Source organism: Oncorhynchus masou, chromosome 3 (assembly GCF_036934945.1).
Source record: "Oncorhynchus masou masou isolate Uvic2021 chromosome 3, UVic_Omas_1.1, whole genome shotgun sequence".
In the NCBI taxonomy this organism is placed as follows: Eukaryota; Metazoa; Chordata; class Actinopteri; order Salmoniformes; family Salmonidae; genus Oncorhynchus; species Oncorhynchus masou.
Genome location: NC_088214.1, coordinates 8,421,964 through 8,447,260, shown reverse-complemented (window position 1 = coordinate 8,447,260; position 25,297 = coordinate 8,421,964). Strand labels below are relative to the sequence as shown.

General features: G+C 44.4%; 1 protein-coding gene across 1 annotated transcript in view; it reads right to left on the bottom strand.

The window, feature by feature from the left end:
• Positions 1 to 25,297, bottom strand: part of LOC135509425 (insulin receptor-like) — a 157,083-nt gene that overhangs the window by 11,983 nt on the left and 119,803 nt on the right. Inside the window, exons 9-17 of the mRNA XM_064930075.1 lie at positions 23,866 to 23,981; positions 23,289 to 23,420; positions 17,059 to 17,226; positions 12,955 to 13,153; positions 12,170 to 12,462; positions 10,658 to 10,797; positions 9,593 to 9,752; positions 9,366 to 9,465; positions 7,048 to 7,115 (exon numbers count right to left, since the gene is read on the bottom strand). Coding sequence (XP_064786147.1) covers positions 7,048 to 7,115; positions 9,366 to 9,465; positions 9,593 to 9,752; positions 10,658 to 10,797; positions 12,170 to 12,462; positions 12,955 to 13,153; positions 17,059 to 17,226; positions 23,289 to 23,420; positions 23,866 to 23,981 — 1,376 coding nt within the window. The remainder of the gene's footprint in view (positions 1 to 7,047; positions 7,116 to 9,365; positions 9,466 to 9,592; positions 9,753 to 10,657; positions 10,798 to 12,169; positions 12,463 to 12,954; positions 13,154 to 17,058; positions 17,227 to 23,288; positions 23,421 to 23,865; positions 23,982 to 25,297) is intronic.

Sequence of the window (25,297 nt, the reverse complement as noted above, 5' to 3'; positions counted from 1 at the left end):
ACGAATCAGAGTCATACTAAATTTGTACGGTCGTGAACGAGCTCTACAACCACGACTGGAAAATGCCCTCGATTCACTTAAAAAGATTTTTTTTTTTTAATGATATTTGAAGGAAACCAGATCAAAGTATGAAATCAGATCAAAGCAAAAGCCATTTTGTAGAAGCAAAATGGCTGTTGCTTTTACATTGATCAAGTTTGATCATAAAGTTACTGGCCCCCTCCCCCGTTTCAAATAACATCACCTTAACTCTCATTTTAATACAGAAATGGTAACTCGATATTCTCTTATCTAATTTAACTAAGTACCACCTTGTAACCAACATCGAAAAAGGCGTGTTTGCAGAGGGGAGTTGTTTACATAGCTTTATTGCCAAAATGTTACTGTCTGGTGTCAGGTCTTCATCTGTGTCTGGTGTTAGCTAGTTACTGGCTAGCTAGGTCTTCATCTGTGTCTGGTGTTAGCTAGTGACTGGCTAGCTAGGTCTTCATCTGTGTCTGGTGTTAGCTAGTTACTGGCTAGCTAGGTCTTCATCTGTGTCTGGTGTTAGCTAGTTACTGGCTAGCTAGGTCTTCATCTGTGTCTGGTGTTAGCTAGTTACTGGCTAGCTAGGTCTTCATCGGTGTCTGGTGTTCGCTAGTTACTGGCTAGCTAGGTCTTCATCTGTGTCTGGTGTTAGCTAGTTACTGGCTAGCTAGGTCTTCATATGTGTCTGGTGTTAGCTAGTTACTGGCTAGCTAGGTCTTTTTCTGTGTCTGGTGTTAGCTAGATACTGGCTAGCTAGGTCTTCTGTGTCTGGTGTTAGCTAGTTACTGGCTAGCTAGGTCTTCATCTGTGTCTGGTGTTAGCTAGTTACTAGCTAGCTAGGACTTCATCTGTGTCTGGTGTTAGCTAGTTACTGGCTAGCTAGGTCTTCAGCCAGCATGGAACAAGAGGGTCTTTCAAAACTCAGACACAGTTATCAAGTCAACACATAAGTCAGTGCTGTGGTGAACTGCATCATGGTAAATGGGAGATGTATAAAACAAAGTATATAGTGCATTTGGCAAGTATTCAGACCCCTTCACTTTTTCCACATTTTGTTACGTTACAGTCTTATTCTAAAATTGATTAAATTGTTTTTCTCGCCATCAATCTACACACAATACCCCATAATTCAGACCCTTTACTCAGTACTTTGTTGAAGCACCTTTGGCAGCAATTACAGCATCGAGTCTTCTTGGGTATGACAATACATGCTTGGCACACCTGTATTTGGGGAGTTTCTCCCATTCATCTCTGCAGAACCTCTCAAGCTCTGTCAGGTAGGATGGGGAGTGTTGCTGCACAGCTATTTTCAGGTCTCTCCAGAGCTGTTCGATCGAGTTCAAGTCCGGGCTCTGGCTGGGCCACTCAAGGACATTCAAAGACTTGTCCCAAAGCCACTCCTGCGTTGTCTTGGCTGTGCGATTAAGGTCGTTGTCCTGTTGGAATGTGAACCTTCGTCCCAGTCTGAGGTCCTGAGAGCTCTGGAGCAGGTTTTCATCAAGGATCACTCTGTACTTTGCTTCTTTCCCTCGAACCTGACCATTCTCCCAGTCCCTGTCGCTGAAGGGATGGTGCCAGGTTTCCTCCAGATGTGACGTTTGGCATTCAGGCCAAAGAGTTCAAATCTTGGTTTCATCATTTACATTTACATTTAAGTCATTTAGCAGACGCTCTTATCCAGAGCGACTTACAAATTGAACCTTCTGGATCTCCGCCGCTGCTTGCCGACATTGATGCCAAAGTAAGACTTAGTGGATATCGTTCTTGAGATCATTGGGCTGGTGGTATAGAATAGTACAACAAAGTACAGTTGAAGTCGTAAGTTTACATAGACCTTAGCCAAATACATTTAAACTCAGTATTTCACAACTCCTGACAATTTAATCATAGTAAAAATTCCCTGTCTTAGGTCATTTAGGATCACCACTTTATATTAAGAATGTGAAATGTCAGAATAATAGTAGAGAGAATGATTTATTTCAACTTTTATTTATTTCATCTGGGATTGATTTGCACTTTTCGCACCAAAGTACGTTCAACTCTAGGAGACAGAACGCGTCTCCTTCCTGAGCGGTATGAAGGCTGCAGACCAGAGAATCTTGTTTCTCATGGTCTGAGAGTCTAGCTGCCTTCTGGGCTGTCAGGTGCCTTTTACTGAGGAGTGGCTACCTTCTGGCCACTCCACCATAAATGCTTGATTGGTGGAGTGCTGCAGAGATGGTTGTCCTTCTGGAAGGTTCTCCCATCTCCACAGAAGAACTCTGGAGCTCTGTCAGAGTGACGATTGGGTTCTTGGTCACCTCCCTGATTGCTCAGTTTGTACAGGCAGCCAGCTCTAGGAAGAGTCTTGGTGGTTCCAAACTACAAACCTGTATTCACTTTGTCATTAAAGGGTATTGTCAAATCAAATCAAAATGTATTTGTCATGTGCGCTGAATACAACAGGTGGAGACCTTACAGTGAAATTCTTACTTACAGGCTCTAACCAATAGTGCAAAAAAGGTATTAGGTGAACAATAGGTAGGTAAAGAAATAAAAACAGTAAAAAGACAGGCTATATACAGCAGCGAACCTATAAAAGTAGCGAGGCTACATACAATAGCGAGGCTATAAAAGTAGCGAGGCTACATACAGACACCGGTTAGTCAGGCTGATTGAGGTAGTATGTACATTAATGTATAATTAAAGTGACTATGCATATAAGATATACAGAGAGTAGCAGCAGCGTAAAATAGGGATGGGGGCACACAATGCAAATAGTCTGGGTATCCATTTGGTTACTTGTTCAGGAGTCTTATGGCTTGGGGGTAAAAACTGTTGAGGAACCTTATTGTCCTAGACTTGGCACAACGGTACCGCTTGCCATCCGGTAGTAGAGAGAACAGTCTATGACTGGGATGGCTGGGGTCTTTGCTTTTTTTGGGGGCCTTCCTCTGACACCGCCTGGTGTAGAGGTCCTGGATGGCAGGCAGCTTAGCCGCAGTGATGTATTGGACCGTACGCACTACCCTCTGTAGTACCTTGCGGTCAGAGGCCATGCAGTTGCCGTACCAGGCAGTGATGCAACCAGTCAGGATGCTGTTGCAGCTGTAGAACTTTTTGAGGATCTCAGGACCCATGCCAAATCCTTTTAGGTTCCTGAGGGGGAATAGGCTTTGTCGTGCCCTCTTCACGACTGTCTTGGTGTGTTTGGACCATTCTAGTTTGTTGGTGATGTGGACACCAAGGAACTTGAAGCACTCAACCTGCTCCACTACAGCCCCATCGATGAGAATGGGAGCGTGCTTGGTCCTCCTTTTCCTGTAAGTCCACAATCATCTCCTTAGTCTTGGTTACATTGAGGGATAGGTTGTTATTCTGGCACCACCTGGCCAGCACCTGGCCAGGTCTATGACCTCCTCCCTATAGGCTGTCTTGTCGTTGTCGGTGATCAGGCCTACCACTGTTGTGTCGTCTGCAAACTTAATGATGGTGTTGGAGTCGTGCCTGGCCATGCAGTCGTGGGTGAAAAGGGAGTACAGGAGGGGACTGAGCACGCACCCCTGGGGAGCTCCAGTGTTGCGGATCAGCCTGGCAGATGTGTTGCTGCCTACTCTCACCACCTGGGGGTGGCCCGTCAGGAAGTCCAGGATCCAGTTGCAGAGAGAGATGTTTAGTCCCAGGATCCTTAGCTTAGTGATGAGCTTTGAGGGTACTATTGTGAGTCAATGAATAGCATTCTCACGTAAGTGTTCCTTTTGTCCATGTGGGAAGGGCAGTGTGGAGTGCAATAGAGATTGCATCATCTGTGGATCTGTTTGGGCGGTATGCAAATTGGAGTGGGTCAAGGGTTTCTGGGATAATGATGTTGATGTAAGCCATTACCAACCTTTCAAAGCACTTCATGGCTACATGCGTGAGTGCTACGGGTCTGTAGTCATTTAGGCAGGTTGCCTTTCCGTTCTTGGGCAGAGGGATTATGGTGGTCTGCTTGAAACATGTTGGTATTACAGACTCAGTCAGGGACATGTTGAAAATGTCAGTGAAGACACCTGCCAGTTGGTCAGCACATGCCAGGAGTACACGTCCTGGTAATCAGTCTGGCCCTGCGGCCTTGTGTATGTTGACCTGTTTAAAGGTCTTACTCACGTCGGCTACGGAGAGCGTGATCACACAGTCGCCTGGAACAGCTGATGCTCTCATGCATGCCTCAGTGTTGCTTGACTCGAAGCGAGCATAGAAGTGATTTAGCCCGTCTGGTAGGCTTGTGTCACTGGGCAGCTCGCGGCTGTGCTTCCTTTGTAGTCTGTAATAGTTTGCAGGCCCTGCCACATAAGACAAGCGTCAGAGCCAGTGTAGTACGATTCAATCTTAGTCCTGTATTGACACTTTGCCTGTTTGATGGTTTGTCGCAGGGCATAGCAGGATTTCTTGTAAGCTTCCGAGTTAGAGTCCCGCACCTTGAAAGTGGCACCTCTACCCTTTAGCTCAGTGCAGATGTTGCCTGTAATCCATGGGTTCTGGTTGGGGTATGTACGTACAGTCACTGTGGGGACGACGTCCTCGATGCACTTATTGATAAAGCCAGTGACTGATGGTGTACTCCTTAATGCCATCGGAAGAATCCCGGAACATGTTCCAGTCTGTGATAGCAAAACAGTCCTGTAGTTTAGCATCTGCTTCATCTGACCACTTTTTTATAGACCGAGTCACTGGTGCTTCCTGCTTTAATTTTTGCTTCTAAGCAGGAATCAGGAAGATAAGAGTTGTGGTCGGATTTACCAAATGGAGGGTGAGGGAGAGCTTTGTACACGTCTCTGTGTGTGGAGTACAGGTGATCTAGAATTGTTTTCCCTCTGGTTGCACATTTAACATGTTGATGGAAATTTGGTAGAACTGATTTAAGATTCCCTTCATTAAAGTCTCAGGCCTCTAGGACCTCCGCCTCTGGGTGAGTGGTTTCCTGTTTGCTTATTTCCTTATACATCTGACTGAGTGCGGTCTTAGTGCCAGCATCTGTCTGTGGTGGTAAATAAACAGCCACGAAAAGTATAGCTGAGAACTCTCTTGGCAAGGAGTGTGGCCTGCAATTTATCACAATATTCTCTTCTTCAGGCAAGCAAAATCTTCCTTCCTTAGATTTTGTGCACCAGCTGTTGTTTACAAATATGCACAGACCGCCCCCCCCCCCTCGTCTTACCGGAGTGTTCTGTTCTATCTTGCCGGTGCAGCATGTATCCAGCCAGCTGAATATCCATGTCGTCATTCAGCCACGATTACAGTTTTTGATGTCCCGTTGGTCGGATATTCGTGATCGTACCTCGTCTAGTTTATTGTCCAATGATTGCACGTTGGCGAGTAGTATTGACGGTAAAGGCAGCTTTCTTGTGCATCTTGTTTGTTGAAGAAATAATCTTTGTCTAATCCGAGGTGAGTGATCGCTGTCCTGATATCCAGAAGCTCTTTGTCTATTCCGAGGTGAGTGATCGCTGTCCTGATATCCAGAAGCTCTTTGTCTATTCCGAGGTGAGTGATCGCTGTCTTGATATCCAGAAACTCTTTGTCTATTCCGAGGTGAGTGATCGCTGACCTGATATCCAGAAGATCTTTGTCTATTCCGAGGTGAGTGATCGCTGTCCTGATATCCAGAAGCTCTTTGTCTATTCCAAGGTGAGTGATCACTGTCCTGATATCCAGAAGCTCTTTGTCTATTCCGAGGTGCGTGATCGCTGTCCTGATATCCAGAAGCTCTTTTTTTGCCGTAAGATACGTTTACAGAAACATTATGTACAAAATAAGCTACAAATAACACAAAAACCCCCACATAATAGCACAATTGGTTGGGCGTCCGTAAAACTGCTGCCATTTCTTCTGGCGCCATTTTCAGTTTAAGTGTAGATGGATGAGGAAAATGTTTTACTTAATCCATTTTAGAATAAGGCTGTAACGTAATAAAATTTGAAAAAGGGGAAGGGGTCTGAATACTTTCTGAATGCACTGAATATCGTTGATGTAATTTCAATGTTCAGTTGCTTTGTGTTTCACCAAATTTGCTTGAGATTTTACAGCAAAAGTGCTCCCTGCATCCAAGTTTCAAAGAGCTGTCAGTCAAGGTGAGCTCATGAATATAAACTCCCCGCCCACTCAGCCTGTCTTTTCAAACTTCCTGGTAGTTAGCCATGAGAGGAAAATTCCTGTTCAGAAAGTTTAAAACAAAAAAAATGCATGCCGCCTATAGCGAGTGCCAAACACCGGCTGCGCATTCTGCAAGATGGATGGTCTATTGAAAAAATGTCAAAGTAAATGCTGCCGACAGCCCACATTTCTATGAAAAATGGCAAATGTTCAATATTTTGTTTATCAATTACATGATTGTGTTTCTACCTTGGTATAGGCTCAGATTAAATACGCTATTATGTCACACCCCTATCGCACAGCAATACTGTAGCCTACCCATACCGTCATAGGCTACCGGTCTATTTACTTATGAGCACGATTGGCTATTGAATGAGCGACAGAAATAGTAGCCTAATATATGTTGTGTAGCAGAATAAACGGGTCATGTCAGAAACGGACAGACATGCTCTGCAATATGATTATGATTCAGGCCCATATAATAAAATGTGAATAAAAAGTGAGTTATTATAATAAACAAACACCTTCATTTCCTTCAAAAATAACAATATTAGCTTGCAATACAATTGCTCACCACTAGAAGTTGGGCGTATGCATGGTCTGAGATGTACATGGGAGGTACGCAAACTCTCCCGTCAAGATCAACATTTGATAAATAACCATCTTTGGTGGGAAAAACAGGTCGCACGTCAGTCTTACTTTTATTGCAGGTATGCACTTTAGATAAACGAGGCCCCTTGACGCTATAATCCACAAACGATCTAGTATTGTACTTCTCTAATTCTCATAGCCAACTAGTAGGTGTCAGTGATTGTCTACTTACATGGAATATTAGTTTCAACATCAAAATACAGTCAGATATGCTTTTATACAGGCTGAGAATATCAGTTTATAATGTGTCCTTACTGTCAGCAGCACTGAGGTACTCTGGGTTCGAAGAAGTGTAGAGGGGTCCAGAGGGGCCCTGGGTTTGCCTTGGTGGGGAAAAACAAGGAGGTAGAGTTAAGCGTTAAGGCATGAGGAGGTGTGGTACAGTGCATTTGGACAGTATAACACATAAGTATTCAGACCCTTTGCTCAGTACTTTGTTGAAGCACCTTTGGCAGCGATTATAGCCTCGAGTCTTCTTGGGTATGACGCAACAAGCTTGGCACATCTGTATTTGGGGAGTTTCTCCCATTCAAGCTCTGTCAGGTAGGATGGGGAGCGTCGCTGCACAGCTATTTTCAGGTCTCTCCAGAGATGATTGATCGGATTCAAGTCTGGGCTCTGGCTGGACCACTCAAGGACATTCAGAGACTTGTCCTGAAACCAGTCCTGCATTGTCTTGGTTGTGTGCTTAGGGTCATTGTCCTGTTGGATTCTGGTGACCCTTTGCCCAGTCTGAGGTCCTGAGAGCTCTGGAGCAGGTTTTCATCAAGGATCACTCTGTACCTTCCCCCTTTCATCTTTCCCTCGATCCTGATTAGTCTCCCAGTCCCTGCCGCTGAAATTACATCCCCGCCTTCACCGAAGGGATAGTATTGGCCAGGTGATGAGCGGTGCCTGGTTTCCTCCAGACATAACGCTTGGCATTCAGGCCAAAGATTTCAATATTGGTTTCATCAGACAAGACAATCTTGTTTCTCATGGTCAGAGTCCTTCTGGTGCCTTTTGGCAAACTCCAAGCGGGCTGTGCCTTTTTAACTGAGGAGTGGCTTCTGTCTGGCCACTCTACCATAAAGGATTGATGGAGTGCTGCAGAGATGATTGTCCTTCTGGAAGGTTCTTCCATCTCCACAGAGGAACTCTAGAGCTCTGTCAGAGTGACCATCAGGCTTTTTGTCACCTCCCTGACCAAGGCCCTTCCCCCGATTGTTCAGTTTGGCCGGGGAGCCAGCTCTACGAAGAGTCTTGGTGGTTCCAAACTTCTTCCATTTAAGAATGATGGAGGCCACTGTGTTCTTCGGTACCTTCAATGCTGCATACATTTTTTGCTACTCTTCCCCAGATCTGTGCCTCAACACAGTCCTCTCGGAACCCTACGGACAATTCCTTCGACCTCATGGCAAGGTTTTTGCTCTGACATGCACTGTCAACTGTGGGACCTTATATAGACATGTCCAATCAATTGAATTTACCACAGGTGGACTCCAATCAAGTTGTAGAAACATCTCAAGCATGCTCAATGGAAACAGGATGCACCTGAGCTCAATTTCCAGGCTCATAGCAAAGGGTCTGAATACTTACGTAAATAAGGTATTTCTGTTTTTATATTTAATACATTTGCAAAAACAATTAAAAACCTGTTTTTTACTTTGTCATTATGGGGTACTGTGTGTCCATTGATGAGGATTATTACAAAAAAATATATATTTTAGAATAAGGCTGTAACATAACAAAACGTGGATAAAGTGAAGGGGTCTGAATACTTTCCGACTACACTGTGTTTGGCCAATAGAGTCTAAGGGCTGTTCTTACGCACGATGCCACGCGGCATGCCTGGACACAGCCCCTAGCCGTGGTATGTTGTCCATATACCACAAATCCCTGAGGTGCCTTACTGCTATTATAAACTGGTTACCAAAGTAATTTGAAATTAAACAAATGTTTTATCATACCTTTGGTATATGGTCTGATATACCACGGCTTTCAGCCAATGAGCATTCAGGGCTCGAACCACCCAGTTTATAATTAATAATATATCATGATTATATAACAAGAAACAACACAGAGAGATACCAAACCAATACCATAATAATCCTAAAGTTAATCCAGGTATCAGAAGTTGCAGAGTGTACACACTAGGAGTAACATTATCATAATAACAGAGAGCGACCAATGACGAGCCTCGCTGGAAACACACCTGATTAAACCAAATCAAAGACTTCATTTAGAACCACCTTTCAAACTGTAATTATGAACACTAGGACAATTTTTTTTATTGAATGTAGAATGTTTTTTTTTTCTTCTTTTTTTCTCGCAACGTATCGTCTGACTGTAAAAGTAAATCATAATAAAGTAAGTACAATTTAGCCTGGTCGTGAAACAATATACAAATCTAGACCCCTAGTAGTGGAGCCATTTGTCTTAGTGCTGGGTTGGAACAAAAGCCTAGAGTTACTGCTGGTGTATCAGGAGAGAAGCTGTGTGTAACACTCCTTGGTGAACAGCTGAGGCTACACATCAGCTTCTTTCATACACAGATAGGTTGGCTGAGATTGCAGAGAAGCCAAAAGACTTACTTCTTCCTGAACATGACGAATCCTCCCGCTGCCACCAGTATCAGTAGAACTATGAAGATGACTGGACCAATGATAATCAATAGGTTGGATGGGTCCACCCCTAAAAGAAAACACGTTGCCATGGAGTTTATGGCCAGGCTACTGCTAACGTAAAAAAAACTCTATATTCAAATGATATTGGATTGATTTCCGGATTGGTCGAGCTGTCTGTGGCGTGTGTCTCTTACGGAGGTCCTGTACGTAGAAGTGTGTGGGGTCGGTCCAGGAGCCGTTTCCTGCCAGCGACGTGGCTCGGATCCTCACAGTGTAGTTCCCAGGGTGCACCACTCTCAGCCTGCAGCCCTCCGACTGCTGGTACATCTTCCTGGACACACAGTGGTGCAACTCCTAGAACGAACGAACGAACGAACGAAACACACACACACACACACACACACACACACACACACACACACACACACACACACACACACACACACACACACACACACAATGTTTAATTTATTTATATATATTTTTGAGGAGAAGAGTAGTTGGAGGGGGGAGAGAAGGGTTGAATAAGCCCATTATATAGAAATGAAATGTGAACGAATGAAAGTAGGAAACACAATATTACACTAGGAACATGTCGAGCTAATAGAGTAGGCCGTCTAAGCCAATCAGAGATGTGTTTTTGAAATCACTGCATTAACAGCCAACAGTAATAAAACAATTAAAAACCTGATTTGAGAAAAACATGTTTGTTTGACCACCACTGGAGTTGTTGTTTTCAACATCAGTAATATCAGCTGTACCCAGTGTGATGTTGCCATGGTAGCTAAAACAGAGCGCTGATGCAACATGGCTATTGTTACATTAACCGTCCTATTTTAGAAATGAGAGCAGAGAGATTTGTGTTCAACGTATCTGAATTATACTAAGTGAGACTGCGTCCAGTATTTTATGTGTGTGTTTGTTTTCATGCCTGTGCGTGTTTTCATGCCTGTGCGTGTTTTCATGCCTGTGCGTGTTTTCATGCCTGTGCGTGTTTTCATGCCTGTGCGTGTTTTCATGCCTGTGCGTGTTTTCATGCCTGTGCGTGTTTTCATGCCTGTGCGTGTTTTCATGCCTGTGCGTGTTTTCATGCCTGTGCGTGTTTTCATGCCTGTGCGTGTTTTCATGCCTGTGCGTGTTTTCATGCCTGTGCGTGTTTTCATGCCTGTGCGTGTTTTCATGCCTGTGCGTGTTTTCATGCCTGTGCGTGTTTTCATGCCTGTGCTTGTTTTCATGCCTGTGCGTGTTTGTCTGCTCACCTCTGTGTCTCCCAGTCTCTTGTAGTTGACTTCGTACAGGATGATCATTCCATTGGGAGCTTTAGGCTCCAGCCATTTGATTTGAACAGAGTACTCAGACACATCATAGCTGATGGGGCCCACGATGTCATCTGCTTTGTCTGTTGGCAAGATACACAAGGTTTAAAAATGGCCTCTGTTGACAGGATACACAAGGTTTAAAAATGGCCTCTTTGGCTGTTAGCAGGATACACAAGTGTTAAAATGGCCTCTTTACTGTATCCCAATACCACAAACCTCAACATCTCAGGTCTATAAATACTATGTAAAAGTAGACAAAAAATGATGATATGCACTTGTTAAACTGCTTTTTTACTTCTGACATTGTTTTCTTAAGTGGTTAGTGTGCGGTGTAGACTGTGTGCAAGTGTAGTGTACTTAAGCAATAAAGCCAGAGGGGGTGTGGTATATGGCTGTCAGCCAATCAGCATTCAGGTCTCAAACCATAATAATGGCCAATATACCACAGCTAAGGGCTGTTCTTAAAGGGATACTTTGGGATTTTGGCAATGAGGCCCTTTATCTACTTCTCCAGAGTTAGATGAACACATGGAAACTATTGTTATGGCTCTGTGCCAATGCTAACTAGCATTAGCGCAATGACTGGAAGTCTATGCTAGCAGATACCCATAGACCTCCAGTCATTGCGCTAACGCTAGTTAGCAATTGTGCTCACTAGCGAATGCAGAGACATACAAATGGTTTCCACGAGTTCATCTGACTCTGGGGAAGTAAATAATAGGTCTCATTGCCAAAATCCTGAAGTCTCCCTTTAAGGCGTCAACATCCCTAGGTTCAGCTGGTGCCTAGCGGAGTGTGCTCGCATACTCCCTTAGAAGATCTTCGCTTGAAAAACGATAGCAATAGTACTGTTTGTCCATCTTGAGATGCCGTAGCCCATATACACTGCATCAAAATAGTCAAAAATGTACCTAAGCTAACTCAAGATGACTGTCATTCATTTCAAGGAGACCACAGTCGTGCAATTCTACATCTAACTAAGATGATTGGTGCAGTACTTCTCAAGTTCAAACATGTGAATGAAAACAATTTGTCTCTCGTTAAATAACAACAAAGGAAGAAGAATCCCAACATCAGCTTGCCTTTAGACATGTGTTTTTGTTGCAGGAACAGCTGAAAAACCCTTGCTGAACACCAAAACATATTATAATGTGGTCAAAATATATGCACAAATGTTCCAAACTGTTTCGGATGGTAAGCACGCGGAAGCCTTTACACATGAAGCGTTGTGCCTGGATACAGCCTATAGCCGTGGTATATTCGCCATAAACCACAAGTCCCCGAGGTATAAACTGGTTACCAACATAAATAGAACTGTAAACAAGTATTTTTTTTTTGCGTCATACCTGTGGTATATTGTCTGATATACACACACGACTGAAATGCTGTTTCAGCCAATCAGCAGCCAGGAATCAAACTACCAGGTTTATAATGGTGTGTAGATAGCCTCACCCTCGGGCATGGTGCGAGCTGAGACGAAGGCTGCCATACTGCAGCGTGAGGGGTTTGTGGGGTGGTTGCAGGCCAACACATCGATCTGGTACGAGGTGAAGTGTCGGAGGCCGGAGATGACCGTGGACTCCTTGGAGAACACAGTCAGCTGGATCTTAGTGCTTTCCGCACCATCCTCATCATCGCCTGGGCCGCTGGTGGAGTAACCTTCCGGCAGGGTGGGGGGCTTTGTCACGAACGCAGGCTGCGTCTCATTAGCTACACCCATGGCTGAGCGGCGCTGTCTGGTTGATCTGGGGGATAATCAATCAATCAAATTCTATTGATTTAGTGTTAGCTGTTAACAAAAAAACACTGTTAAGGTTACTGCTACTGAGCAGAGTGCTGACGAGACTTCATGCATGCAACTTCTGAATGTTTACCACCAGGGGGAGCACTGGGGCTTTGATTAGAATTGAAGGGCATCCAATTCTGATCTTTTTGCCACTAATTGGTCTTCTGACCAATCAGATCAGATATTTTGCCAATAATTGGGCAAAAGATAAGAATTGTGCTGCCTGTGTAAATGCAGCATTAGGTTTTAAATGACAGGATGGAGACAGAGCTGATCTAAAACAACTATTTGGGGATTTGTGTGTGTATATATATATTTGTTTTGTACCCTAACTACAAAACTAATGTCCCAATTAGGATAATAAATACATTGATTAATTGACTGACTGATTGGCTGATTGGCTAGCTGGCTGACTGGCTGATTGGCTGACTGGCGTAGTTGTCATACATACTTGAGCAGGAAGACCTCATTGTGGATGTAGTTCTCAAAGGTCTTGCGGTACTCTGAGTCCTCAGCCTCCTTCTTCAGTTGTTTCTCTGTTTTGGGACAGGCACAACAGCGGCCACCCTGACCCTCATCCTCAGTCTGGTTCCACTTAGCCTCTTCGTCACTGTCGACCTGGGTGGGCACCCGCGACGGCAGCTTCATACCTAAACAGAGAGAGAGGGAGAGAGAGTTAAAGACAGAGAGAGATAGACACCTGTGATGGCAAATTGATACCTGGACGGAGGGAGGGAGCGCGAGAGAGAGACAGATACCAGCGATGTCAGCTTCATACCTGGAGGAAGAGGATGAGGGAGTTTTCCCCTTTCGTTAACACCAGTGGTGTGTAGTGGAGTGTATACGTAAGTAACCCACTTATATGGGCATTGCGATTACTCACTTTTTATTCCCCACTGATGCCGTGTCAAAGTAGTGTAATGGAGGTATACACCGTATCAATTAATAAGGCTGATGGAACAGAATGTTTAGCATAAAATGTCGATAAATATTATTTATTCGGTAGGCCTACGCATGAATGTTCCAAAATGCAGTTTTTGGCGGGAAACACAGTTCTAACATAAGCACAGCACATGTGAGCAGTTTCATGCCAGAGATGGGAATATCCATGTGTACATTTCTAGCCTTCTTTGAAAAGTGAGTCAGGAAAATAGATTTTTTTTATGTCTTAAAGGGGCAGTGTTGTATTTTGAGACAGGCTTGAATAAGCTCAGTAGCCAATAGGCAGAGGGTAACATAATGTGTCTGATTCTCTGTAGTAACGGTAAGGGAATAATAATATGTTTTATTTTGTAAAGTGGTTCCTTGCATCAAACACCACCACATTTTCACCTCCATTTTCAGTGAAGGACAAGTGGATAAACAGGTGAATGTCAAGCCCTGCATATTTTCTTCCCAAAGTCTCATGGAGTGTGGTCCCGTGTGGTAGAGCATTACGCTTGCAACGCCAGGGCTGTGGGTTCGATTCCCACCGTGGACCAGTACATAGAAAAGGTATGAAAAAAATGGTATGAATAAGTTATGAAAATGTATGCACTCACTACTGTAAGTCACTCTGGATAAATGACTGATGTGTAAAATGTAGACCACATTTGCTCCTACTGTAGGCAAACTGTAACTTAAAGTGGTTACAGCCGCCAGAACTTTCACAATGTTCAAGTCTGCGCTCAGCAGACAGGAAATTTGTTCAGTGCTGAAAAACAAACAGGGGGAACATTGGTCAAGACTCCATCCTGTCAGTAACTGTCCTCAGTGCCTCAGCTGGTTGATATAAAACAACCCTGACATGATCCCCTCCAGACTAGTGTTGTCTAGACTTTCTGGGTGAGTGCATGGGAGTAGAAGATGACGTTGGAGCTTGTGGAGCTTGTCTGTGTGACACAGAGTGGGTGGCTGCCACTTGTTAGTGCAAGGCCAAATCAGGTAAAGAACTATTCCAACCACCTCTGAATCACAGTCCCTCACACACACACACCAACATTTCTGGCAGTAGTCCAAAAGAATAAGTCTGGAAATATATTTGTATTATATCGTATTTTGTAAAAGCTCCCTTGTGAAATATACCTTGGTCTCCATGTTATAATACATGATATATAAATAGGGTTGTGAATTGCCAGTGACCTCACGATACGATATTATCACCATACTTAGGTGCCGAGAGGATATTGCGATTTGCACGATTCTATATGTATTGCGATTCGATCGTGCCATTTTATTTGTGATCGGATGTTCCAAACATATTGCGCACCATGTCTGCTGCAGAGGGACAAGAGAGAGCTATGAGAAAGTGAGTTTTGATCCGTCATGGAAATAAAAGGGCTGAAAACATGATGGCTCACCATTTAAAAACAAGATGGCTGCTCTACTTGTTGGGGGCGGAGCCTTTGGCAGAGTGGATAAGGAGCAATCCAAGTATTATGGGTGTCTCTGCAGGCGGTCTTCAGCACTGGATTTCTCTACATTTACATTTAAGTCATTTAGCAGACGCTCTTATCCAGAGCGACTTACAAATTGGTGAATTCACCTTCTGACATCCAGTGGAACAGCCACTTTACAATAGTGCATCTAAATCATTTAAGGGGGGGGTGAGAAGGATTACTTTATCCTATCCTATCTCTCTACGCGGATGATGTCTTTGCTCTACATATCCAACCCTGAGAAATCCCTCCCATTTTAGACACAATTACAAAGTACGGCAAGTTTTCAGGATATAAGCTACATTTGAACAAATCCACTGTTTGCCCTCTCAATCTTACACTCAACGGCTCAGTTAAGACACTCTGCCCGTTCCAATGTAAGACACAGGGGTTTCAATACCTTGGGATCGCTGTTACACCAGATATGAATGGCCTTTTTAAGGAAAATTATCTCCCACTTCTGGATAGAATCAAGAATGATCTCCAGACCTGGATCTCCCTCCCAATCAGCTTAGTGGGAAGAATCAATACCTTGTATGAACATCCTCCCTAGGTTCAACTATTTATTTCAGATGCTTCCATGCTATCTCCAAGTTTCCTTTCTAAACAACAACCAAAGCATCAGCAAATGTATATGGGGCAATAAAAAAACAGAGTGGAGACCTTGATCCTATCGAAACCTGAATCTACTAAGGGCCTTGCCCTTCCCTGCCAACTTCCCTTCAACTGTAGTACTGGTCTACCCAAATCCACAACATGTTAACGAGCGACTTACAGCTATAATCGCAGCAAAAGGTGGCGCTACAAAGTATTAACTTAAGGGGGCTGAATAATTTTGCACGCCCAATTTTTCAGTTTTTGATTTGTTAAAAAAGTTTGAAATATCCAATAAATGTCGTTCCACTTCATGATTGTGTCCCACTTGTTGTTGATTCTTCACAAAAAAACAGTTTTATATCTTTATGTTTGAAGCCTGAAATGTGGCAAAAGGTCGCACAGTTCAAGGGGGCCGAATACTTTCGCAAGGCACTGTATCTTTGAAAGACAGGGTCCTGACAAAGGGACGTTTCTTTTATGCATGTCATTTGGAGCTGTAGAGAGATGACCAGGTTTTGGCAATCTATCTACAGTTTGATATGACCACGTCTCTATCTTCGTAATGCCCAGCAGGACTTCGTTCTTGATCCTGACAGAGAAAATGTGTTCATGACTATCAGAAACTTTGCTAAGAAATGTATTCTTCTATTGTGGGCTTCTAATTCTTCTCCCACATTTAAAATGGGGATTGACCAGATTGTTGACTTTCTTCCTCTTGAAAAGCTCAGTTATGACCTCCACAAGAGACAGCCCAGGTTTGATAGACTCTGGTCTCCGCTACTATATTTCAAACGGTAGAGATTGAATGGGATGTGTATGAGAAGATACATGTTGCGTAAGGTGCTGTAAAAACTCATTCTTTGCTCGTCGTCTCAGCTAAGCCTGGAAATAGCTAATAGGAACGCTGATAGTGCTGCTGCAAGTTTGTTTGTTTTGTATTATTCATGTTTGCCACATCTGTGAATGTGGAATGTGTTTTGTTGGTTTTTGGAAAAAAAAGAACTTAATAAAACTTTTAAAAAACATTTTTTAAACGAAGATAAGCTGGAGAACGAGAGTTTTGTCGGAGGTACAGCCGACTAGCGCTAGCTTAAGTTAACTAGATAGGAAAAAACAACAACTATAAAATAACATACATTTGATTGCGGTACTGTACTGTGTACATTTTTCCATCACTAGAAGAGTCAACTGGAGAAAGACCCTTTCATACTCACTTTTCTGGAACTAATTATAGTCACATAACTATATCATCTGTATGAACCAAATAGAACAGTAAAATAGAACAGAAGAGTAGAACAAAATAGAACAGCAGATTAGAACAGCAGAATAGAACATCAGAATAGAACAGCTGAATAGAACAGCAGAATAGAACAGCAGAATAGAACAGCAGAATAGAACAGCAGAATAGAACAGCAGAATAGAACAGCAGAATAGAACAGCAGAATAGAACAGTAAAACAGAACAGTAAAACAAAATATAACAGCAGAATATAACAGCAGAATAAAATAGAATAGAAGTGTTCACACACAGAAAAGACTCACCTTTCTGACAGTAATCGAACTTGTAGAGTTCGCTGGCCTCGGGCTGCTGCTGACAGTACACCAGGTAGTGAGTGATGTTCCCGTTGGGATCCGTGGGAGGTTTCCACTTCAGGAGGATCTGAGAGGACGAGTTGGAGGAGGAGATGGGATCCAGGGGCACTGAGGGCTCTAGGGGAGGACGGGGATACCAGGGGTTAATCATACCTTTATTCTCCTTCTTGTTCAGGTCAGCAGATCACAGAATGCAGAATAACTTAACTCAAAACATATCCATAGACTGATCAAAAGATAAAAGTAGCAGTAAGTTTAACTGTAGTATGCATCAGTCTGTTATATCTGGAGTAATTCTCCTGTCTTATCCGGTGTCCTGTGTGAATTTAAGTATGCTCTCTCAAATTCTCTCTCTCTTCTCTCGGAGGACCTGAGCCCTAGGACCATGCCTCTGGACTACCTGGCATGATGACTCCTTGCTGTCCCCAGTCCACCTGGCCGTGCTGCTGCTCCAGTTTCAACTGTTGTGCCTGCGGCTATGGAACCCTGACCTGTTCACCAGACGTGCTACCTGTCCCAGACCTGCTGTTTTCAACTCTCTAGAGACAGCAGGAGCGGTAGAGACACTCTTAATGATCGGCTATGAAAAGCCAACACATTTACTTCTGAGATGCTGACCTGTTGCACCCTCTACAACTACTGTGATTATTATTATTATTTGACCATGCTGGTCATTTATGAACATTTAAACATCTAAACATTTAAACATGGTTTCGGCCTTTCTAGGGAGTTTTTCCTAGCAACCGTGCTTCTACACCTGCATTGCTTGCTGTTCGGGGTTTTAGGCTGGGTTTCTGTACAGCACTTTGATATATCAGCTGATGTAAGAAGGGCTATATAAATACATTTGATTTGACATCAGCTGTGAGACAAGGAGGAATAAAGTAAGATCACAGATGAATCGCCCAGGGAGACCGACTGACTATGAGACAGACACAGTAGCAGGCTTCATTGTCCTAGGTGATACACTATATATACAAACGTATGTGGACACCCCTTCAAATGAGTGGATTTGGCCATTTCAGCCACACCCGTTTCTGGCAGGTGTATAAAATTGAGCACACAGCCATGTATTCTCCACAGACAAACATTGGCAGTAGAATGGCCTTTACTGAAGAGCTCACCGACTTTCAGCATGACACCGCCATTGGATGTCACCTTTCCAACAAATTAGTTCGGCACATTTCCATCCTATTAGAACTGCCCTGGTCAACTGTAAGTGCTGTTATTGTGAAGTGGAAACGTCTATGAGCAACAACGGTTCAGCCCGCAAAGTGGTAGGCCACACCAGCTCACGGAACAGACCGCAGTGGCTGGAATGATGTATTGGCTGGCACATCACCATCAGAGCCTGGTCGGCAGGGAGGCGACACACACTACCGAGTTCCAAACTGCTTCTGGAAGCAACGTCAGCACATTAACTCTTCGTCGGGAGCTTCATGAAATGGGTTTCCATGGCCGAGCAGCCGCACACAAGCCTAAGATCACCATGCGCCATGCCAAGCGTCGGCTGGAGTGGTGGAAAGCTCTACCTTGTAGACGATTCTCTGCTCCCAACGTTGTGGTAACAGTTTGGGGAAGGCCCTTTCCTGTTTCAGCATAACAATGCCCCTGTACACAAAGCGAGGTCCATACGGAAATGGATTGTCGAGATCGGTGTGGAAGAACTTCACTAGCTAGCACAGAGCACTGACCTCAACTCCATCGAACACCTTTGGGATGAATTGGAATGCCGACTGTGAGCCAGGCCTAATCGCCCAACATCAGTGCCTGACCTCACTAATACTCTTGTGGCTGAATGGAAGCAAGTCCCTGCAGCAATGTTCCAACATCTAGTGGAAAGCCTTCCCAGAAGAGTGGAGGCTGTAATAGCAGCAAAGTGGGGACCAACTCCATATTAACACCCATGATTTTGGAATGAGATGTTCAACGAGCAGGTGTCCACATACTTTTGTTCATGTAGTGTACACAATTCAGGTCCATGTCTCATGGCATAAAAATCTGTCTTTAACCTGTCTCCTTCCCTTCATCTACACTGACTGAAGTGGCATTTACAGTGCCTTGCGAAAGTATTCGGCCCCCTTGAACTTTGCGACCTTTTGCCACATTTCAGGCTTCAAACATAAAGATATAAAACTGTATTTTTTTGTGAAGAATCAACAACAAGTGGGACACAATCATGAAGTGGAACAACATTTATTGGATATTTCAAACTTTTTTAACAAATCAAAAACTGAAAAATTGGGCGTGCAAAATTATTCAGCCCCCTTAAGTTAATACTTTGTAGCGCCACCTTTTGCTGCGATTACAGCTGTAAGTCGCTTGGGGTATGTCTCTATCGGTTTTGCACATTGAGAGACTGAATTTTTTCCCATTCCTCCTTGCAAAACAGCTCGAGCTCAGTGAGGTTGGATGGAGAGCATTTGTGAACAGCAGTTTCAGTTCTTTCCACAGATTCTCGATTGGATTCAGGTCTGGACTTTGACTTGGCCATTCTAACACCTGGATATGTTTATTTTTGAACCATTCCATTGTAGATTTTGCTTTATGTTTTGGATCATTGTCTTGTTGGAAGACAAATCTCCGTCCCAGTCTCAGGTCTTTTGCAGACTCCATCAGGTTTTCTTCCAGAATGGTCCTGTATTTGGCTCCATTCATCTTCCCATCAATTTTAACCATCTTCCCTGTCCCTGCTGAAGAAAAGCAGGCCCAAACCATGATGCTGCCACCACCATGTTTGACGGTGGGTATGGTGTGTTCAGGGTGATGAGCTGTGTTGCTTTTACGCCAAACATAACGTTTTGCATTGTTGCCAAAAAGTTCAATTTTGGTTTCATCTGACCAGAGCACCTTCTTCCACATGTGTGGTGTGTCTCCCAGGTGGCTTGCGGGAAACTTTAAAAGACACTTTTTATGGATATCTTTAAGAAATGGCTTTCTTCTTGCCACTCTTCCATAAAGGCCAGATTTGTGCAATATACGACTGATTGTTGTCCTTTGGACAGAGTCTCCCACCTCAGCTGTAGATCTCTGCAGTTCATCCAGAGTGATCATGGGCCTCTTGGCTGCATCTCTGATCAGTCTTCTCCTTGTATGAGCTGAAAGTTTAGAGGGACGTCCAGGTCTTGGTAGATTTGCAGTGGTCTGATACTCCTTCCATTTCAATATTATCGTTTGCACAGTGCTCCTTGGGATGTTTAAAGCTTGGGAAATCTTTTTGTATCCAAATCCGGCTTTAAACTTCTTCACAACAGTATCTCGGACCATTTTTTCAGTTTTTGATTTGTTAAAAAAGTTTGAAATATCCAATAAATGTCGTTCAACATTATGATTGTGTCCCGCTTGTTGTTGATTCTTCACAAAGAAATATAAAACTGTATCTTTATGTTTGAAGCCTGAAATGTGGCAAAAGGTCGCAAAGTTCAAGGGGGCCGAATACTTTCGCAAGGCACTGTACATTTGTTATTGGAGTGGCGGCCACGATTTAGGGGAAACACTGGAACTTAACCCTGACAGGAGGTGGAGGATGAAGCCTGGATGCCAGCCAACATGGCTTGACAAAGAGACAAGGACTAGAAGAAATAGATCTGGGACCAGGCTAGAGACAAGGAGGGTGAAACTCTAGATCTGGGACCAGTCCCGAGACAAGGAGGGTGAAACTCTAAATCTGGGACCTGTCTAGGGACAAGGAGGGTGAAACTCTAGATCTGGGACCTGTCTAGAGACAAGAGGGTGAAACTCTAGATCTGCGACCTGTCTAGAGACAAGAGGGTGAAACTCTAGATCTGGGACCAGTCCCGAGACAAGGAGGGTGAAACTCTATATCTGGGACCAGTCCCGAGACAAGGAGGGTGAAACTCTATATCTGGGACCAGTCCCGAGACAAGGAGGGTGAAACTCTAAATCTGGGACCAGGCTAGAGACAAGGAGGGTGAAACTCTAGATCTGGGACAAGGCTAGAGACAAGGAGGGTGAAACTCTTTATCTGGGACCAGTCCCGAGACAAGGAGGGTGAAACTCTAGATCTGGGGCCAGTCTAGAGACAAGGAGGGTGAAACTCTAGTTCTGGGACCAGTCTAGAGACAAGGAGGGTGAAACTCTAGATCTGGGACCAGGCTAGAGACAAGGAGGGTGAAACTCTAAATCTGGGACCTGTCTAGGGACAAGGAGGGTGAAACTCTAGATCTGGGACCAGGCTAGAGACAAGGAGGGTGAAACTCTAGATCTGGGACCAGTCCCGAGACAAGGAGGGTGAAACTCTAAATCTGGGACCTGTCTAGGGACAAGGAGGGTGAAACTCTAGATCTGGGACCAGTCTAGAGACAAGGAGGGTGAAACTCTAGATCTGGGGCCAGTCTAGAGACAAGGAGGGTGAAACTCTAGATCTGGGACCAGTCTAGAGACAAGGAGGGTGAAACTCTAGATCTGGGACCTGTCTAGAGACAAGGAGGGTGAAACTCTAGATCTGGGACCTGTCTAGAGACAAGGAGGGTGAAACTAAAACTACAGTAAACGACTGTTTACTTCCCTCCTTCCCTCCTCCCTGCCCGCCGGGCTCTGATGGCGGTGTCCCAGCCAACGCATCATGCCAGCCAGTGCTGTGCCAGGTGTGTGGCTGCATGTCATGCGGCCACACTGTAATAACACTATAATAAAATGATAACACACTGTGATGTGGTTTATAAGGAAGGAGATGACACAACAGACACCTGTTGTTGATGAAACCAAAACCGGTTTGTCCACTGGAGACAAACACATGCTGGGTGACACACACACACACACGTAGGATGACACACACACACACACACACGCAGGATGATACACACACACACACACACACACACACACACACACACACGCAGGATGACACACACACACACACGCAGGATGACACACAGACACACACGCAGGATGACACACACACACACACACACACACACACGCTGGGTGACACACACACACACACACACACACACACACGCTGGGTGACACACACACACACACACAGGATGACACACACACACACACACACACACACACACACACACACACACACACACACACACACACACACACACACACACACGCTGGGTGACACACACACACACACACACACACACACACACACACACACACACACACACACACACACACACACACACACACACACACACACACACACACACACACACACACACGCTGGGTGACACACACACACGCAGGGTGACACACACACACGCAGGGTGACAGACGATTTCTGAGCTCTGCTTGAGTAACTAGTGACTTCAGCCATTTGGCACAAGACAGAGAGACAATGAGACAGGGAGGTACAGGCCGTACTCTTAGCTCATCATCAACTTCCTCTTCCTTGTTCTTATATCTTTAGCATTGACACACCTCAACAGCTAAAAGCTGAGGCAGAGGACAAGAGCCAATCTACCGTAAGTTGTAGCTCTTAGACCACTTATCCCAACCCGGGGTTTTCAAATCCAACCCTCAACCCTGTAGAACCTAACCTACTAGCTGACTGACTGGTTGGATTGTCCACTCACCTATTGTCTTGATTAGGGGTTTGGGGGAGAGGAAGGCTTAAGATCACTAAATAGACAGACATGGCCTTGTGGTTAGAGTGGCGGCCTTGTGGTTAGAGTGGCGGCCTTGTGGTTAGAGTGGCGGCCTTGTGGTTAGAGTGGCGGCCTTGTGGTTAGAGTGGCGGCCTTGTGGTTAGAGTGGCGGCCTTGTGGTTAGAGTGGCGGCCTTGTGGTTAGAGTGGCGGCCTTGTGGTTAGAGTGGCGACCTTGTGGTTAGAGTGGCGACCTTGTGGTTAGAGTGGCGACCTTGTGGTTAGAGTGGCGACCTTGTGGTTAGAGTGGCAGCCTTGTGGTTAGAGTGGCAGCCTTGTGGTTAGAGTGGCAGCCTTGTGGTTAGAGTGGCAGCCTTGTGGTTAGAGTGGCAGCCTTGTGGTTAGAAGGTTGGGGATCGCTGGTTGAGTCATAACAAAGACTCTAAAATGGAACCCGATGCTTCTCTGCTTGGAACTCAGCATTAAAGACATGGATTGGAGGGAAGGCCCTGCGATAGACTAGCGTCTTGTCCGGGGGGGGTGTACAGTACATCTAGCTGCCTCGAGCTAATGAAACAGAAGATGGGATCAGCTATATCTCGAAGGAAGGTCTTACTGGTGGCGTCTGTCCTGACGTAGGTGATCTTGCTCTTGGCCCCGAGGACCTGATGTTCATCAGAGGCAGAGAGCTGGGTCTTGACCATGATGGCATACTGCGTCCAGGGCTTCAAAGCCAAGATCAAGGTACCTGGAAGGAACAATAGTATTGTTAGCTATGTGTTGCAGCACGGACAATATTGAGCCCAACACTTGTTGTTCCTACCGTACAACTATAGTGTATATGATATGATACGTTTTAATGTGTGCAAAGAGCTGCAAACTACATTTCACCATATGGACAATAAAGTCATTAGGTATCATTATTAGTATTGTTATGTGTTGCAGCACGGACACTATTAAATAGAACACTTGTTGTTACTAACATGCTACTGCAGTAAATCAGGGTACCGGGGACAATAGCATTGTTGTGTTGCAGCATGGACAATATTGAGTGCAACACCCCCCCCCCTCCCCTCCTTCCCATGGTTTCAACAGTGCAGCACGGACAATATTGAGTGCAACACCCCCTCCCCTTCCTCCCATGGTTTCAACAGTGTCTATCCTTACCAATACAGGAGAGAATAAAACCTTACCTGGCTCCTGTTGTGCGTTTCCCTCTGTTGCCCGGGCTGGGGGGTCCAGGTCAATGATCACCCAGTTGGAACCACACGCATCCTGGCCATCAAACTCTGTCACGTTGGGGTAAGGCCTGGGAGAGGGGAAGAGAGAGAGAGACAGTTCATACTAAAAAGGTGAATATCTCTCACACACACACACACACACACACACACACACACACACACACACACACACACACACACACACACACACACACACACACACACACACACACACACACACACACACACACACTGATAAATATGTAACTATTAAGAAGCAATGTGGTTTAATTTTTGCGACCTGTGTTATTTTAACCAATGTATTTAAGCAATAAGGCCCGAGGGGGTGTGGTACATGGCCAATATCCCAAGGCCTGTTCTTAAGCATGTCACAACGTGGAGTACCTGGACACAGCCCTTAACTGTGGTATGCTACCACAAACCCCTGAGGTGCCTTCTTGCTATTATAAATTGGTTTACCAACGTAATTAGAACAGTAAAAATACATGTTTCGTCATACCCGTGGTGTATGGTCTGATATACCACGGCTGTCAGCCAATCAGCATTCAGGGCTGGAACCACCCAGGTTATAATTTTAGATCCAATAGTAAAACAGATGGAACAGAACATCACTCATAAACAAAGTGCCACAAAAACGAGTGATATGGCTCATTTACTACTATAGTTCAGGGCTCTACGTTGACAAGGAGTACACGATGTGTTCCAAAGTAGACAAGTAGAAGCACACAAACAAATCTGGGAGATCAATTCAAGTATTTCAATTAATTTATGAATGAATGAAATGACTTAAAGGCCATGAATAAAAGGTTTCTGGAATGATCTATGCTCAATCAAGGACAGTGCACCCTTAAAGGTCTCCAGTCGAAAATGTTCAGCTGCCCATTTTTAAAGGGAATGTGCCGTTACCGTGGTAACTGGGCACTTCCTTGTCTGTGAGGGGAAAAAGAAAATCTCAGAATTCTCTTCACAAGAAGCAGAAAGTTGCAGCAAACTCAAACTAACATCAAACTAAATGATATAACTGACCAAGAAACACGAGGACAAAGTGACACTTAACATTTCGGGTCAATTTGACTGTGTGACCACACGCCAATGTGGCTTGTGAAATAGACATTAACCGCAAATTACAAAATTTACCCGCATTTGGCGGGTGTTCTGGTCCCGACCCATAGTGTAAGCATAAAAATGAAGTGTATTTTCTACCCTGTTTCGAGATGAATGATAATGGTCCATTCTAAAAAAAAACTAAACTAATTTCACACATATATAATTTAAACCAGATTAAATGAAGAATAGTCTGATAGTGACAATATTAGCCTATTACCTGTGAATGGTCCCCAGTGTAAGGCAAGAAACAATGCCTTTTTAAAAATGTTTATCGAAG